Source organism: Protomyctophum bolini, assembly GCF_963924005.1.
Source record: "Protomyctophum bolini genome assembly, chromosome: 12".
In the NCBI taxonomy this organism is placed as follows: domain Eukaryota; kingdom Metazoa; phylum Chordata; class Actinopteri; order Myctophiformes; family Myctophidae; genus Protomyctophum; species Protomyctophum bolini.
The window spans coordinates 40,538,016-40,553,047 of NC_137873.1; the positions used below are offsets into that span (position 1 = coordinate 40,538,016).

A 15,032-nucleotide genomic window follows, 5' to 3' on the forward strand; every position below is an offset into this window, starting at 1 on the left:
CCTTAGGGCTTAGGGTCATCCAAATCCAAATGATATAATTAAAAAAATAGTAGGCATATTATATACATTTTGCATTCATGGTAAATTCAAGGGTTGAAAGTTGGAGTAGGCTACTATTAAAAAAACCAAAAAGGCAAAAACAATTTAATTATACTTTAAGAAACATGTATGTGTCATGTGCGAAACTAGGGGTTTTCCATGATTCTGAATCCATTCCAAGCATTAGCTTTGCACGGAAAACATACCCAAATGTGCCCAAATATTAAAGCATAATTGAAATTTATTGAATTATCCAAAATGAATAAAAAAAATTTATGTTATTTGGATGACTCTTTAATTAGCTCTGGCCCATAGCTCTAATGCCGTTGCATTTAGAATGCAATAAATAGATTCATGGTTGGTACAGTATTGTAGGCTAATGATTTTTTTTTTAACTTGGTGTAAATACGTTTAAAAACTTTTTCACCCAAGGAGACAGGTTGTGATAGTCCCAGTCCCAGACAGTTTTGTGTTTTGCTTTCGTGTGGATTATAAATGCTAGATGTGGGCTATGCGTTTTTATATTGAGTTGTGCCTGAAATGTACTGTAAATCTCCAAACTGTTAATACGTCATTCACTCAATCAATCAATATGAGCAGAATTTGAATTGAATTATTTATTTAGGAAACAAGACAACTGTTCTTTTAAGAGTATGAAGACAATAGATAGCCTTTTATCAATATATATACAAATATATACTGTACATTTGTACAGTACACATCAGACGTTGTTTATTTGCATTGGCTGGCTACTTAATCTGCAGATGTGTGTTGTAGTGTACTATCAATAAATGAACACATTGGACACTCTTTGACATGTTTCATTCAGAGTAGCCTATCTTCCTCAAAACACAGGCATTGACCAGCGCTCATTGTATTGGCTGTACAGTACACACAAGGAAAATATTACATGATACAAGTGATTATTATAATTACAAAATATTTTTTTTTCTTCCGATTGCTAGAGAAAAGTTCTCCTTGCTTTAGGCTTGTGTGTACATAATACACACCCTAATTAAGTGGCAAAAAGGTTCTCAATTAAGGTCATCCGGACAGCAGTTCCATTTGCAGTGGCAGCAGTGTGTTCCTGCTGGTCATCTTCTCCGTCGTCATGGGGACCCTCTTCAGCATCATGTTCCTGCTGGTCATCTTCTCCATCACCATGGGGACCCTCTTCAGCATCTTCTGACAGCTCGTCTCCATATCTCTTTCCAACACTGCCACTGCAACAATCACTGTCAATGTTGTCTTTAATAGCTTTGTTCGAAGCCCATCCCGCAAGCAGGGAAACCTCCGTGTCCAAAACTCCAAACACTCTCTCTCCACAAGACCTCTTGCTTTAATGTGGCTGGTATTGTACAGTCTCCAGTCTCTCTGTTGGTGTTTGAGGGTGCAAAAATGGGGGTCATCAGGTAGGCACGGCAGTGACGGTAGGCATATCCAAGGTCACCAACTAGGTGGCTTTGAAATGCCTTAACCTTCAAGCAGAGCACAGAGGTGGCTGTTGTCAAAAATCCGGCTGTCATGTGTTGTTCCTGGCCATCGAGCTACAATGTTGCTGATTTGGCCCTCCTCGTCACACACAACCTGAACATTAATAGAAAAGTGTCCCTTCCTGTTGCGACACAGCTCTCCATTTGCTCCACCAGGGTTTTGAATGGGGATGTGAGTACAGTCAATTGCTCCTATAAGCACTCCTAGAAAAACAGATGTTCTGTCAAATTCAGCAGATGTTTCTCTTGTTGGAGCAAATTTTATGTACTGGTTTTTCATTAAAGACGCAATTGCTCGGGATACTCTTGCAACAATCCTACTCACTGTTGAGTCATGTACTCCAAAAAGGTCCCCATGATCCACCAGCTGGAAGCATCCGGTTGCATAAAAGCGCAAGGCTAACTAGCTGGAGCAAGGGTGGAACAGCTGCATTCCTCTCAGTGGCATGTTCATTTGCAGGCCCGATTTGATCAATTGTTGTCATTACAGAGTCTTTGCTGAATCTGTACCGCCTTTTAAATTCATCATAATCATAAAATTCGACTGTGTTTAGACGGTCCCTTATTTTTCTTTGAGGTGCTCTTTGGTTTTCATGAAGCCATCTGATTATATGCTGCCATGTTGTTTACATTTAAACCTCCTCTCCTGCTGGTTTAGAATTAATCCCTTATTGATACTTAAATCAAAGTTTAAAGTAGTGGTGCAACAGGATTGACATTAATCCAGGTTAACTGTGAAAATTAAAACAAAACCAAGATTAAAAGGATGGTTTAAAACTAAACCGGATTAGTGAAAACTAGGTTTAAAGTCTGGTGCAACTGGATAAATAGATAAACCTGGATTTTAATCTCTCTTGGAGCGGTGAGCCGCAGCCAAGGAGTGGTGAGGTGCAGCCGTAACGCGCTTGGGAATCATTTGATTAGTTGATTTGACCCCAGAAATCCAACCCTTTGATGCCGAGTGCATCAAGCAGGGAGGCATTGGGTCCCATTTTTACAGTCTTTGGTATGACCCGGCCGGGGATCAAACCCCGACCTCCCAGTTTCAGGGCGGACACTAGCCCCTTTCGGGACCCTTGGTTACCTTTTCAGAATTTTGTACCTAGGGTCCCTGAACGGTTATTCCAATCTCCATAGGACGCAGATTTACATACTCTATGTTCACGGAGACCTGCTCAGTCACTTGAGTGTTAGTGAGATGTTTCAAAGATGCATATTAGGAGAACACCGCAACCATGCACCTCTCAAAATACTTCAATAATGTAAAAGACACACAGGCACAACACCAGAGGGTCTGAACTGATCTCGTTCAACCCAGATTCGGCTCAAACATGGGGTTACCAGACCAGGCACACTGCAATGATTTGTTCTACTGCCATGCCACCAAAAAACATGTGGAATGCCATACCAACCGACATCAAAGTGAGACTCCTTTACCCTCCTTCAAAACCACCATAAAAGCACCTAACTGCAATTTGTAACTGCCCCCCCCCCCCCGACCTCCCCCGTACCAATCAATCAATGGAAGCCCCCCCCCCCCCCCCCCTCCCTCTGTGGACTAACTTGAAGTCATGTCTTTCCCATTGCTGGCAGATAGCTTGTTGGTCCACTTACTTACCCAGTAGCTTTCTTCATACTGCTTGTTCTTTTCTCTGTTATCTGTGATCTCACCAAGCACTACAAACTACACTGAGCACCACATTTCTTGTGCACGTTGCGACAGCCAGGGCACGGAAGTCATTCAATCCACTCAAACACTTAGTGGCAAGTGAAAGAAACACATTTTATCACCAGTGTTATTTTTTTACCAGCTGCAAAGCAGGCTGTTCTACAATCTATCAGGTTGGTAGTAGTGGCAACTTATAATTTCATTGGCTGCCATAGTCACCCATCTTTCTGATTCGCTGACTCGTCTCTAGGCAACCAGACAGTTTTTGCCTCTAGCCGACCTCTCAGCCAATGGGATAGCATTGCAGCGAGTGTGTGTGTGTGTGTGCGCACACGCACAAGCGTCATTTTGGGCTCGTTTAAAATCATCTGCACGATTAGATTGAGACCATCAATTCATAGCCCCAATTACAGTATAATATATCCTAAATGTGTCCAGCTGTCAAAATAATTGATGTGCTTTTCAGTTCAGAACAATGATGTAATTCCAACTATTATTAACTGTGTATTGTAGATACTATTGTTTGAGAGACACAACACACACACACACACACCCTTCGGGACAAATATTGCATTTGCATATGGTTTTGCAATATTACTTTGAAGGGACAGCACATGATTAGGCCTAAATGTAATACTGTGTGTGAATAAATACATGTCCATTTAACCAACCAAGGACACGTGCAATCAAGGCCATTTGTAGCACAGTATACAGAATTTAGAAGTGCTCCGATCAGGTTTTCTGGGACAGATATTGATCAACGATTGTTTTTTGCTATACTACTTTTCATTGTTTCAATATGTTGAGGGGTGCAAGCCCTTCCTAATTCCTATGCACAGCTGTGTGTGTGTATGCATGGAATGGGCCCAAAATACACTTTTGTGTTTGCGTATGAGCACAAAATGTGATGTATGATGATAAGAGCACCCCTCACTTTTTCAACAGCACTGATTTATGCAAAAAATTATCCAAAACCTCAAAAATGGACTTAGGTGTTTTCCTCCCGACAGCAACGTCAGCAATGTCCCCATGTAAAAACTGTTTGTTTGTGTGTGTGTGTGTGTGTGTGTGTGTGTGTGTGTGTGTGTGTGTGTGTGTGTGTGTGTGCGCGTGTGTGGAGAGGAAGGGGATAATGTTTAGGCCGGTCACAAAGATGCAAAACAATATTATACTATACATCTGATTGACATTTATACACACTTTTCCTGGGCTGTGTGTGCTCCAGTTCCTGTCGATTTGATCCAATGAAAGCCAATGAAACTGGTCAGATGACCAATGATATCCAATGAAATCAACAGGAACTGGAGCACACACAGCCCAGGAAAAGTGTGGATACCACTTAAGAATGGTATAAAAACACCGGTTTCTCCAGATCGGGGCAAATTGCCGATCACAGATCCGAGTCATTTGGAGTGAAAAATCGCCGATCAGTGGCCGATCAATCGGAGCACCTCTATTATAGATTACAGGATGAAGGCACACATTCTGTCAGATTGACTTCCTTATCGTGCCTTTGTTTGACGACACCAAACCTTCACGACGACACACACAAAGGGACACGGTTGCTTTCACTGTAGATTGCTGTTATTTCATGTCACAGATACAGTCAGGTCATAAAACAAGAATAATTACTCGTAGCTGTCATCTTTTGCACCGTTAGCACAACAACTGACCAGCTCTACATTATACAATACACCCATCATCATCCTCCTAGCACTGCATCAGTAACTAATATACCCCCTCCCCCTCCCCCCCTTCACGCTCCCTCCCTCTTCGTTCCCTCCCCTAGAATGAAAAACATGTACATTCACACACACACACACACACACACACACGCGCACACACACACACACACACACACACACACACACACCGGGATGATCCCCTCGTAGCTCTGCGACTCATCTAGATGCACATACCGTGGCTGAATTAAATCATATCGAGGGGGATCTCAAATCCTGTTCACTGCAGTACATGTGTGTCTGTGTGTCTCTGTCCATCCACTCAACCCATTTTCACATAGCGCCAGCAGAGAGGCTCATTGATAAAAACAAATCAGGATGCCTGTGTGTGTGTGTGTGTGTGTGTGTGTGTGTGTGTTTCTGTACAGCTGGGCGCCCCCCCCTATCCCCTTTTGGTCACGGCTGGGAATGCGATGGTATTACGAAGACTGGAGGAAGCTGCGAGTTGTGAAACAATAAGAGTTGCGTGGCATTTTGGCGCCACCTGGTTGCAGGCCCGAGTAGGACACACAGAGGGAGAGGATGTTCCGAGGATATACGGAAATGAAACACGGGGTGGGGGTGCAAACCTGCTTTGTTTCCTGATCAAAAAAATAAACAAAAAAACATTACATAAAACAAATGAATAAAAATAGGAACGGAATTATTCATCCATATTTCAGATACACTTGATAAAAATAAATGAGGAATAACATGATATCATGACAACACATGATTTCATTTTTTCTTTTCTCGAGAGAGAGTGAGAGGTGACCTCGTCGGACAGACAAACAAACAAACGTCTGGGTTGTTGTTGTTGTTGTCGGGTCAATCCTCTGAGCTAGAGGAGTCGTCCGAGTCTTTCTGCGTCATGATGACGTCTTCCAGCAGGGCCTCCTGGTCCGAGCTGTCGTAGCCGCCCTGGGAGAGGCTGTCGCCGCCCTCCATTTTCACCTCAAAGTCCGGGCTGGTGAGGAAGTGGTGGGAGGTCTCCAGCTCCTCGTCGTCCATCATGTAGGCACCGTCCGAGACCAGGGTCTCCTCCTCCTCCTCCTCCACTCCCCCCAGGAGAGGGTCCTCTTCTTCGGGGGCGGGCGCCGGAGCGTGGTGGTGGTGATGGTGGTGGTGGCGGCGGCGGGCCTTCTTGGGCACGTCCGAGTCCGAGAGGAGGCGGTGGAAGAGGCTCTCGGGTAGGAAACCCTGCAGGATGAGAGAGCTGCAATGTTATAGAGGCTAATAATGGATGTCGCCGATCTTTCTTTACCTGTCGATAGTAAGTTAATAGCCAATACCATGTTATACCATCGGGGCGACTCGTTGCAGGCTATGGCTTCAAGATCGTTTTCCCAGTATAGGACTTCTGAACAAACAGGCCCCATCTCAGTTCTGTCCATAACATGTAGTGTCATGCCTCTTGGAACTATGACTGGTAGCCTTTTCCTTCTTGTTACCTCTCTGCAAGAGCTGTGTGGTATTGTCAATGTATTGTGTGATCCGTCTATGTATTGTGTATATGTGTTGTGATTGTTTTGTATACCGATGACTGCTTGGCACAAAATGAATTTCCGCAAGGACAATAAAATATCTACCCACCTAGCGTACCCACCTACCTAACGTACAGATTGCAAACAAAGCTGCAAAACAACGTGATTTACTGACTATCAATACAACATGGAATTGTTAAACAATGACAACAAAATATATTCTAACAGTCAGTACGTTCGCTTTGTGTGCCCTTTCAACATTTTCAAAATAGTGACCCAGGGTGCCCAATGTTATGTTTGACATTTTATTAATTTTTAATAAAAAATAGACGTCCTGGTCACCACATACTGTAGCGGTAACTCCCAGGACGTCTGTGGACGTCTTGGGCACAAAATGTGTTTCAACAGCGGCCGACAGCCAGATGAATTTTCTGGAAGTGCATTATTTGTCTATGGGACCCGGCGACTACCACCGATAGCAGGCGAACAGGCGATGGTCGAAAGGTGGGCGGAGCAACATCGACCGAGAAGATAAAAATAATTCATCTTTTGGGCGATAACGGGCAATTAGGCGATGTGTCGGGCAATGCTCGCAAAACACACTGGGCTGTATTTTGCGTGTCTTAAGTACCAGGTCTTATTCCCTAACTTGAGTAAACTAAAGACCTGGAGGCGTGGTCAATGCCAATTGGCTATTCTGAGTGGCCAAAGAGCATTAATCACGCCTCCAGGTCTTTAGTTTACTCAAGTTAGGTAATAAGACCTGGTACTTAAGACACGCAAAATACAGCCCACAGAGTCTTGGGTCTGAGAGGCTAAATCTCATCAAATGTTGGTCCGTGGCTCAAATGCCAGATAAATAATGGGCCGTGATATAAAAATAAACACTTGCTTCCCAGAACTTACAGAGTTGCGGACCGTTTCGGCCCACAGCGGAGCTACAGCGTGGTCATGGTTCTCCTCCAGGTGTTCCCTCAGGTCCTGCAGCATGGGGCAGGACGCCGCTCCAACCTGAGGAGGACGGAAAGCAACACAACGTGAAACCACCAGCTTCTAAATGTCACTTTTTACACCGCAACGGTTTATCGTTTCAACGGGTTTTTGGTTTAGACCACTGATTAGTCCTCCCACGGGGCAGCACACCTAAACCTAACCCATGTCTAACCAATGACTACTAGTCTAAACTAAGTATGCACCCCGTTTAAACGGACCCGTGAAAATGAGACTTTATTTTTTCGTTTTCCATGAAAACCGTTCTGGTATAAAAGGCGCCTAAAAGTAGTCATATTTCTTACTTAGGTAAAAGTATCAATACTGCAAAGTAGAAATATTCTTATAAGTAAGAGTCTGGAATTCAAAATTTACTTGAGTAATAATTAAAAGTACAAAAGTATTGGTATCAAAATGTACTAATAACTTCATAGTTTTAAAATAATTGTAGTGGAATAAAAGTATTATATTTGCCTCTGAGATGTAGTGGTAAGTAAAACATACCTCAAATGTGTTCTTAAGCACAGAGTAAATGTAATTAGTTACTGTCCAAATGTAATTAGTTACTGTCCACCACTGGAAATAAACCAGCAGATGTGTTGTGAAACCACTGCCTCGAAATGTCACTTTATGTAGGGATGAACTATAAGTGAGTGTGTCTCACCTTCTTTCCCGTCCTCATGTGGATGAGCTTGATCTTCTCGTTGCCTGTGATGGCTTTGTCGGCCCTCTTCCTCCTCCTCTTCCTCTTGCTCCTGTTCACCAGAAGCTAGGGTACCACAGAGAAACGGGGCGGGGGAATACGGTTATTTAAAAAAAAAAGTCCACTCTGTGAAGCACGCGGAAGCCTCTGTGAAGAATTAAGGTCATTACACACTGGCGAATTGGCGACGCGAATTGGCGACGCGAATAATTCGCATTTTTTAAAAACCAATTGAAGTCAATGGAAGCTTCCACATCAGTGGCGAATGTGCGAATGTGCGAAAATGCGACAGTTTTCGCTCTTTATTTGTTCGCTCTGGTGTCGAATTTTGCAGACATTCGCAGGCGAAATTCAACGGCTCTGACCAATCAGAATGCAGCCCAAACTTGTTGCTGTGTATAAACAGCGGCGTACCGTACAGTAGCTGTCAACAGAGCAGCCGCCGGTCCGGTTACGCAGGTCGGGATAGCACAGCAGCACACTGTTGCACACCTCCCCTCCTACAACTCTGTTGGGTGTGTGTGCGCTCGCGTGTGCATGCGCATTGCGCGAGCGTGCGTGCGTGCCGTGGACATGGCACATGGGTGTGCAACAGAGCAGCCGTCGGTCCGGCTACGCAGGTCGGGATAGCGCAGCGTGGACATGGCACATGGGTGTGCTAACAGTAGGGGAGAGCCGCCACGGATATTTTGCACGTTTCATTTTTTTACTCGGAGATCCGTTTATCTACATATGTAATATTTTCACGCAACGGACCTACACTTGTCTGCTTCCATAAACCACTTTTTATTTTTCAATTGATCAAACAGGTCGGGAGTTATTAAACCGAAAGTGGACGCTGTTCCAGTGTTACATTTGTTGCGCCTGTCGGACTAATTGTAACAGCATGGAGTATAAATGTAACAACGCTAAAAAAACACCATTAAACATATCGTTTTCAGCTTAAAGCAATTATATTTCATTGAAGCAACTCCTTAGCATTGTTTTCATACCATGGATGTGATAAGAAAATGTATCAAACATATTGGGAAATATTAAATCGTATCGGGTGTACCAGTTTGGGCTTTTTTTTCAGTTCAATGGGGAAATACATTGATTAAACAAACGTTTGATTGATTGAGTTGTACAATGTTATACAACCCTAAACTAATTTTAGAATACACTACACAATACAATACAATTTTAGAACATATAATATTGGCCAATATGTCAAATATGTAAATATTACTTATAATGGCATTGAATGGAAGCGGACCATTTGTAATTAATTGGACCCCTCCATCTGTGAAGTACTGGATACGGGGTTATTAAAGAAAGGATACCAAAGCGGGAGGGGGAGGAGAGGAGAGGAGGAGGGAGAGGAGAGGAGCTATAATCGCACAATACGCGTCGCATAGATGTGTACGGTGTATAGCCAAACGCGAATAAATTCGCCGGGCAAATATTTCGCATTTTCAGATCGCTTATTCGCATCGCGTCGCTAATTCGCCAGTGTGTAATGACCATTAGTCTCGGGTACACTGAAATGTGGTACACTGACACCGACATTGAAATATGGAAAATGGAAATACAAGGTTTCTTCCCGGCAGCAGCAAAATGATATTTTGTCAATGTAAACAGTTCTACACGACCCGCCGTCTCGGATTAAAGTTTTATTAAAGCTCCTAATGTCGTCCTTTAAAGTGCGTTACCTCCAGCATGTCTCCCTCCACCTCGTAGTCGGGGTTCTCCTTCAGCCAGGTGGGAGGGTCTCTGCGCCGCGGGGTACGCTCCGTTGGGTCATGTTGGAGGACCAGTCCCTCCGGGTCTGATAACTGAGAGGCCTGAGGGTTACACACACACACACACACACACACACACACACACACACACACACACACACACAGGGTCATTGACATTCAAATTCTACATCAACATCCAATTTTTGTTGTAAAAAAAAATGTATTCCACGAAAGAGCCTTTACACACTTCCATTTCACAATATAGCTATCTAGCTATATATCTCGTGTTGTGATCCTCACTCAAATGTGCACTTTGTTGGAGTTGCCCAGTTTGGGCAACTCCAAAGCACACTCCACATGTCCCAACATTTTATTTACCTGCCATAGTGTCAACCCCCTTACCCCCTGTGTCGGATCTGTGGTTAGACTGGCATATTCACAGATACCGATATGACAAATAAGGGCCGATCCGATACTTTTCCGGACACCGATCGGGACAAATCTAATATAAATCGTTCAACACTTTACTCCACATGGTCAACATTATGCCCATCTCTGCTCTGTACCTCGTGGTCTTTGCGCTTCTTGCGGCCGCTGCTCTGCTCCCCTCCTGACCCGTTGGGCATCAGGGCATGCTTAGAGAAGGTCAGCTTCAGGCCTTCCTCCTGACAGTGGGAGAGAGACACAGAGAGCATGCTTAGATAAGGTCAGCTTCAAGCCTTCCTTCTGACAGTGGAAGAGAGACACAGAGAGCATGCTTAGAGAAGGTGAGCTACAAGCCTTCCTCCTGACAGTGGAAGAGAGACACAGAGAGCATGCTTAGAGAAGGTGAGCTACAAGCCTTCCTCCTGACAGTGGAAGAGAGACACAGAGAGCATGCTTAGAGAAGGTGAGCTTCAAGCCTTCCTCCTGACAGTGGGAGAGAGACACAGAGAGCATGCTTAGAGAAGGTGAGCTTCAGGCCTTCCTCCTGACAGTGGAACAGAGACACAAGAGGGCCAAGATGAAGCAAGCGTTGAAGCTCCAAATCAGTGCTTATCAAACTGTGTGGGTCACAAAGGGGACTAGTACAGTACAGTAGGTACAGCAGTACAGTAGTAGTATAGTACAGTAGGTGTGTCGCAGATCGGCGACAATTATGCAAGCTTTTAACGCGGAGAAAAAGATGCATGCAGACTCTGCCTTACACGATTTTAAAGTCAAGCTAGGTTTATTTTAGGTTTATTTTATTTTAAATATGAGTAGGACTCCATTCAATATTTGGTATAAACAGATATAAGTTTAAAATTCACATGTAATAATATAATTCCAACAAAAATATGTGTGACCTTGACCTGCGTTTATAGCTGAACTTGGGAGGAGAGTAAACTTTGACAAAGACATATCTGTGCTCACTTTCGCCGACCTTCATGAGAAATCAACCCAGTCTGCTTGGTAGAGGCACGATGTAAAGTTTCAAACCACAACCGTACACAGCAGTAAGAGGGTTTACGATATATCTGTATATTTCATTGGATACTGTCATAAAGTGCATAATGCCCCTGTGTGGAGACATGGCTCAGATGAACAGAGTCAGAGCTGTGGCGCTCCAACATTCCCGTTCCTCATACCTTGAGAAGTTTGACGGTGAAGTTCTCCCCGTCCTCTCCCTCGGCTCCGGGCGTGGCGTTCGCCTTGCGCTGCATCAGCCTCATGTAGCTCATCTCGTCTCCCACCACCTCTTCGGGGCCCGACGGGGTGAGCTGGACCTCTGGGACGTAGCGCCGGCCCGTCGGCCACTGGCCGCTGACCACCATGGTGCACAAGCTGTCCAGCCGGTTGATCAACACGCGGTCCTGTTGGGCACAGAGACGAGGTCAATGAAGGGCATGTCTGTGTCTCAGACGGTATTTTATTCTGAACACATTCACTGGCAACGACGAGATAACTCCTCCTTTCAATTACAACCGTTGTCTGAAAAGGACGAGATCTCTCGTCTTTTAATGTTTTATATTGATTCCGTTTGAGATTGCGCTATACTACCGTCTGGAAGCGTTCTCTGTCGAGGTGTCTAGGAGATAAACCGGAAGTGATTGCTCTGTCAGTAAAAAGGTTCCCCCTCGTTGACTTAACGATAGCCGATAGCGGTTAAAATAAGATCATGCCTTGCGTGGTCCACGATCCTCCCACGATATGATTGCTTATTATCAGTGAGCGAACATCCGGTTAAAGGCCCGGGGTAATTTTTGCCCCTTGAAAAAGACACCTCACTTTTAAATACCCTTGTTGCACTGCTCACTTCACAGGGGTGTGATTTTTATTATTATTACAGTATTAGTTTTTTTCTTATGAAAGCAGAGAGTCTTCCGTTTCATACGGTATATAGTATGTACATGTCGCTATAGGCCTTATTTTGTGAATAATAGTTCTTCAGGTCCATGCTTTCTCTAAAGTTCTCTCTGGTGGCCGCAAGCTGCATTCAATAAACAATTAGACAAACTGTACATGGGATCAATGTGTATATTGTTTTCCTCCTAAAAGTAGACATTCAGGGCTTTCATTCAGTGTATAGTATGTATATGATATTATTTGTGTTCATTTTTATATCTGCCTGTCAATGTCTGTGACTAAATGGCGTTTGTATGAGCTAAAGAATGAGCATATGGGACATTGGGACTGGAACATCTTGGGGCTACGTTACTACTGTTTTGTTTATTTTTTTATGAAGATTATGATGATGACTGATCAAGACCCCCGGCGGGCAGATGGAACGATGCGAAGACGCATTGTCATTATTTATCCATCTGTCGCTGTGTATCGTTCCAACTTGGCTCGCCGAGGTTGTTGTTGCTGCGGACTTGTAAAGTCAGAACAGCGGCGCGTGCGTCTTAGTTGTAAAGACATGATCATCATAACAAAATAACCGTGCCGTCACCCGGAGATGATGAAGGAAGGGAGACCAGACTTTAGATCCGTGCGGTGTCCATTATGGCAAGTGGCAACAAGTCCGAGCGAGCATATGTTCCGAGAGAAACAGAGTCTACACAAAGACGCCTCCTCCCTCCCTCCCCTGAGACATGCCCCTGCATGTCTCAGGACATGCAGGGGCATGTCTCAGTGAGTGAGAAACAGCAAGCCTAGCTAGATACGATCGGATGTCATGAAATGTGATCTGGCTAAGGGCTAGCTAGTAGCTACGCTCGCAATGGGGGCCGCCATTGTGTGATAGTGAGCATTTGAGCCCCTCCTGTCCTGAGTTTTCAGGAAGGGAGGGGGGAGAGGCATCTTTTTCTTTTTTTTTGTGATCAGGTGATCGGAGTGTTGTGCTACCGTTCTGTGCTAGTAGATAAAGTGCTCGGGTGTGTAGAAAGGCGATTGAAAGTAATCAATAAAAACATACTGTAAACGTAAATCTCCCGTTCCCGCATTGAAGCACTGGGATTCGAACCACGTAAATCTACCTTTACCGCACGGAAACGGTTAAGCATTATGTCAGGGTTTAGAAACCTTTGTTTTAATGGACCTCAGTCCAAAATGGGTTAAGTGAACCCATGGAATCTTACCTTGGGCCAGTCCAATCTGAGGGGATCAGGGACAGGAGGGCCGTCTTGTGACGGAGTCATGGAGAGTAAGCTGTTATCTTCATCTCCATCTTCTCTCTTCATACCTAGAGAGAGAAGAGAAGCAGATGAGTGGTAGTACACGACACACAAACACCATTATTATACACGTCTTCATACCTAGAGAGAGCAGAGAATACACCTGACCATTATTATACAGGCTTCCTGCAGCGACAGACTAACCTCTCTCTCTCTCTCCCTCGCTTTCTCTGCTCTCGTCGCTGCTCCCCGGTTCCGAGGTCGACGTGCCGCTTTCGCCAGAATCTGAATCCGTGTCAGACGTCCCTTCCCTCCCCTCCTTCTCTTCGTCCTTCACCCTGTCGGCTCGGGACCCCCTCTCCCTCTCCCTGTCCCTCTCCCTCGGCCTCTTGAAGCCCCTACTCCACCCTCCTCCGCCCTTGCTGTCGTGGTGAGTCACGGGCGTGCTCTGGAGCTCCGGTTTGAGTTCGGCTCCGAGCAGCCGCAGCGGGGAACCGTCGACCTCTTCCTCTTTCACGTCGGGCGCTTCTTCGTCGTCCTCGTCCTCGACCTTGGGCGTGACGAGGGGCGTCGTGACGGCGGAGGGCTGGGGGGGCTGTGGGGGGGGAGGAGGAGGAGGTGGAGGAGGAGGAAGAGCCGGAGGAGGAGCCTGCTGGTTGGCCATAAAGTCCTGGCGGACCAGGCCGAAGGAGAACTGCGGGTCGGCGTAGATGGAGAGTTCCGTGCGGCTGACGCCGTGCAGCGCGGCGCCCAGCATCAGCTCGCGGTCGTGCGTCGGCATGCTCCACCAGGAGGGCAGCTCGGGGCTGGGCGGGGCCAGCGGGAGGCGCTCCTCCAGGGCGGCGTGGGGGAGGACGCGCTCCCGGAGGCGCCGCAGCAGGCTGATGCGGTACAGGGTGCGGGACGCACGCTCCTCCGTGATGGGGGCCAGGGACTGGGACGCGTCCGATGGGTCTGGGGCAGGAGAAATGTTTGGATAATAATAATGCACCACTCAATGACATTATATTACAGTACATCCTTTGTCAAATTTGCCCCCTGTAGGCCAAATAAAATCATAATAATTTGTACAAAACACATTCTTGGCATTTAACTGAAGCTCTTGATTCACTGGAAAAATAGAATAATCAGAAATACTTGAGAATAAAAATATAATGTTCCTTAGCTTCACAAACTGTGAGAAGTATCAGTTATTTTAAGTGAAAAGGCTAGAATGCAATGCTCGACAGAAACTATGAAAAACATAAGAAAGAACATTATTTGAACCCGTGTTTCTCACCGTCTCGAGACGGCCGCAGGTGGCAGACCCGGCGGCACATCGCCACGAAGCACCGGAAGTACCGACTCAGGCTCTCGTCCGTTTTCTTGTCCAGACGAGCGAAGGTGCGAAAGCGGGACCACTCGAAGTCTCCCGAGTCCTTGCCGTCGGGGAGGCCCGGTTCCCCCTTTAGTTTCTCTACGCCGAACGTGGACACCACGCGGTAGAAGTCACACTCCTCCCTACGAGTCCACCTGGGAGAAGGAGAACGGGAGACAGAGGTAAAGCCAGGGAACGTTGGCCGACGACGACTATGAGAATGTTACTTTTCACTTTCACAAAGGACAATACGAAAAAACAAAGGAAAAAAAGAAGG

The 15,032-nt window shown here is 45.6% G+C and overlaps 1 protein-coding gene across 1 annotated transcript in view; it reads right to left on the minus strand.

Annotated features, from left to right (window-relative positions):
- Positions 1-5,032: 5,032 nt before the first annotated feature.
- Positions 5,033-15,032, minus strand: part of chd8 (chromodomain helicase DNA binding protein 8) — a 46,115-nt gene continuing 36,115 nt past the window's right edge. Inside the window, exons 31-39 of the mRNA XM_080777181.1 lie at positions 14,678-14,910; positions 13,603-14,352; positions 13,363-13,466; positions 11,431-11,655; positions 10,387-10,485; positions 9,791-9,922; positions 8,061-8,165; positions 7,313-7,417; positions 5,033-6,122 (exon numbers count right to left, since the gene is read on the minus strand). Coding sequence (XP_080633307.1) covers positions 5,751-6,122; positions 7,313-7,417; positions 8,061-8,165; positions 9,791-9,922; positions 10,387-10,485; positions 11,431-11,655; positions 13,363-13,466; positions 13,603-14,352; positions 14,678-14,910 — 2,125 coding nt within the window. The 3' untranslated portion in view covers positions 5,033-5,750. The remainder of the gene's footprint in view (positions 6,123-7,312; positions 7,418-8,060; positions 8,166-9,790; positions 9,923-10,386; positions 10,486-11,430; positions 11,656-13,362; positions 13,467-13,602; positions 14,353-14,677; positions 14,911-15,032) is intronic.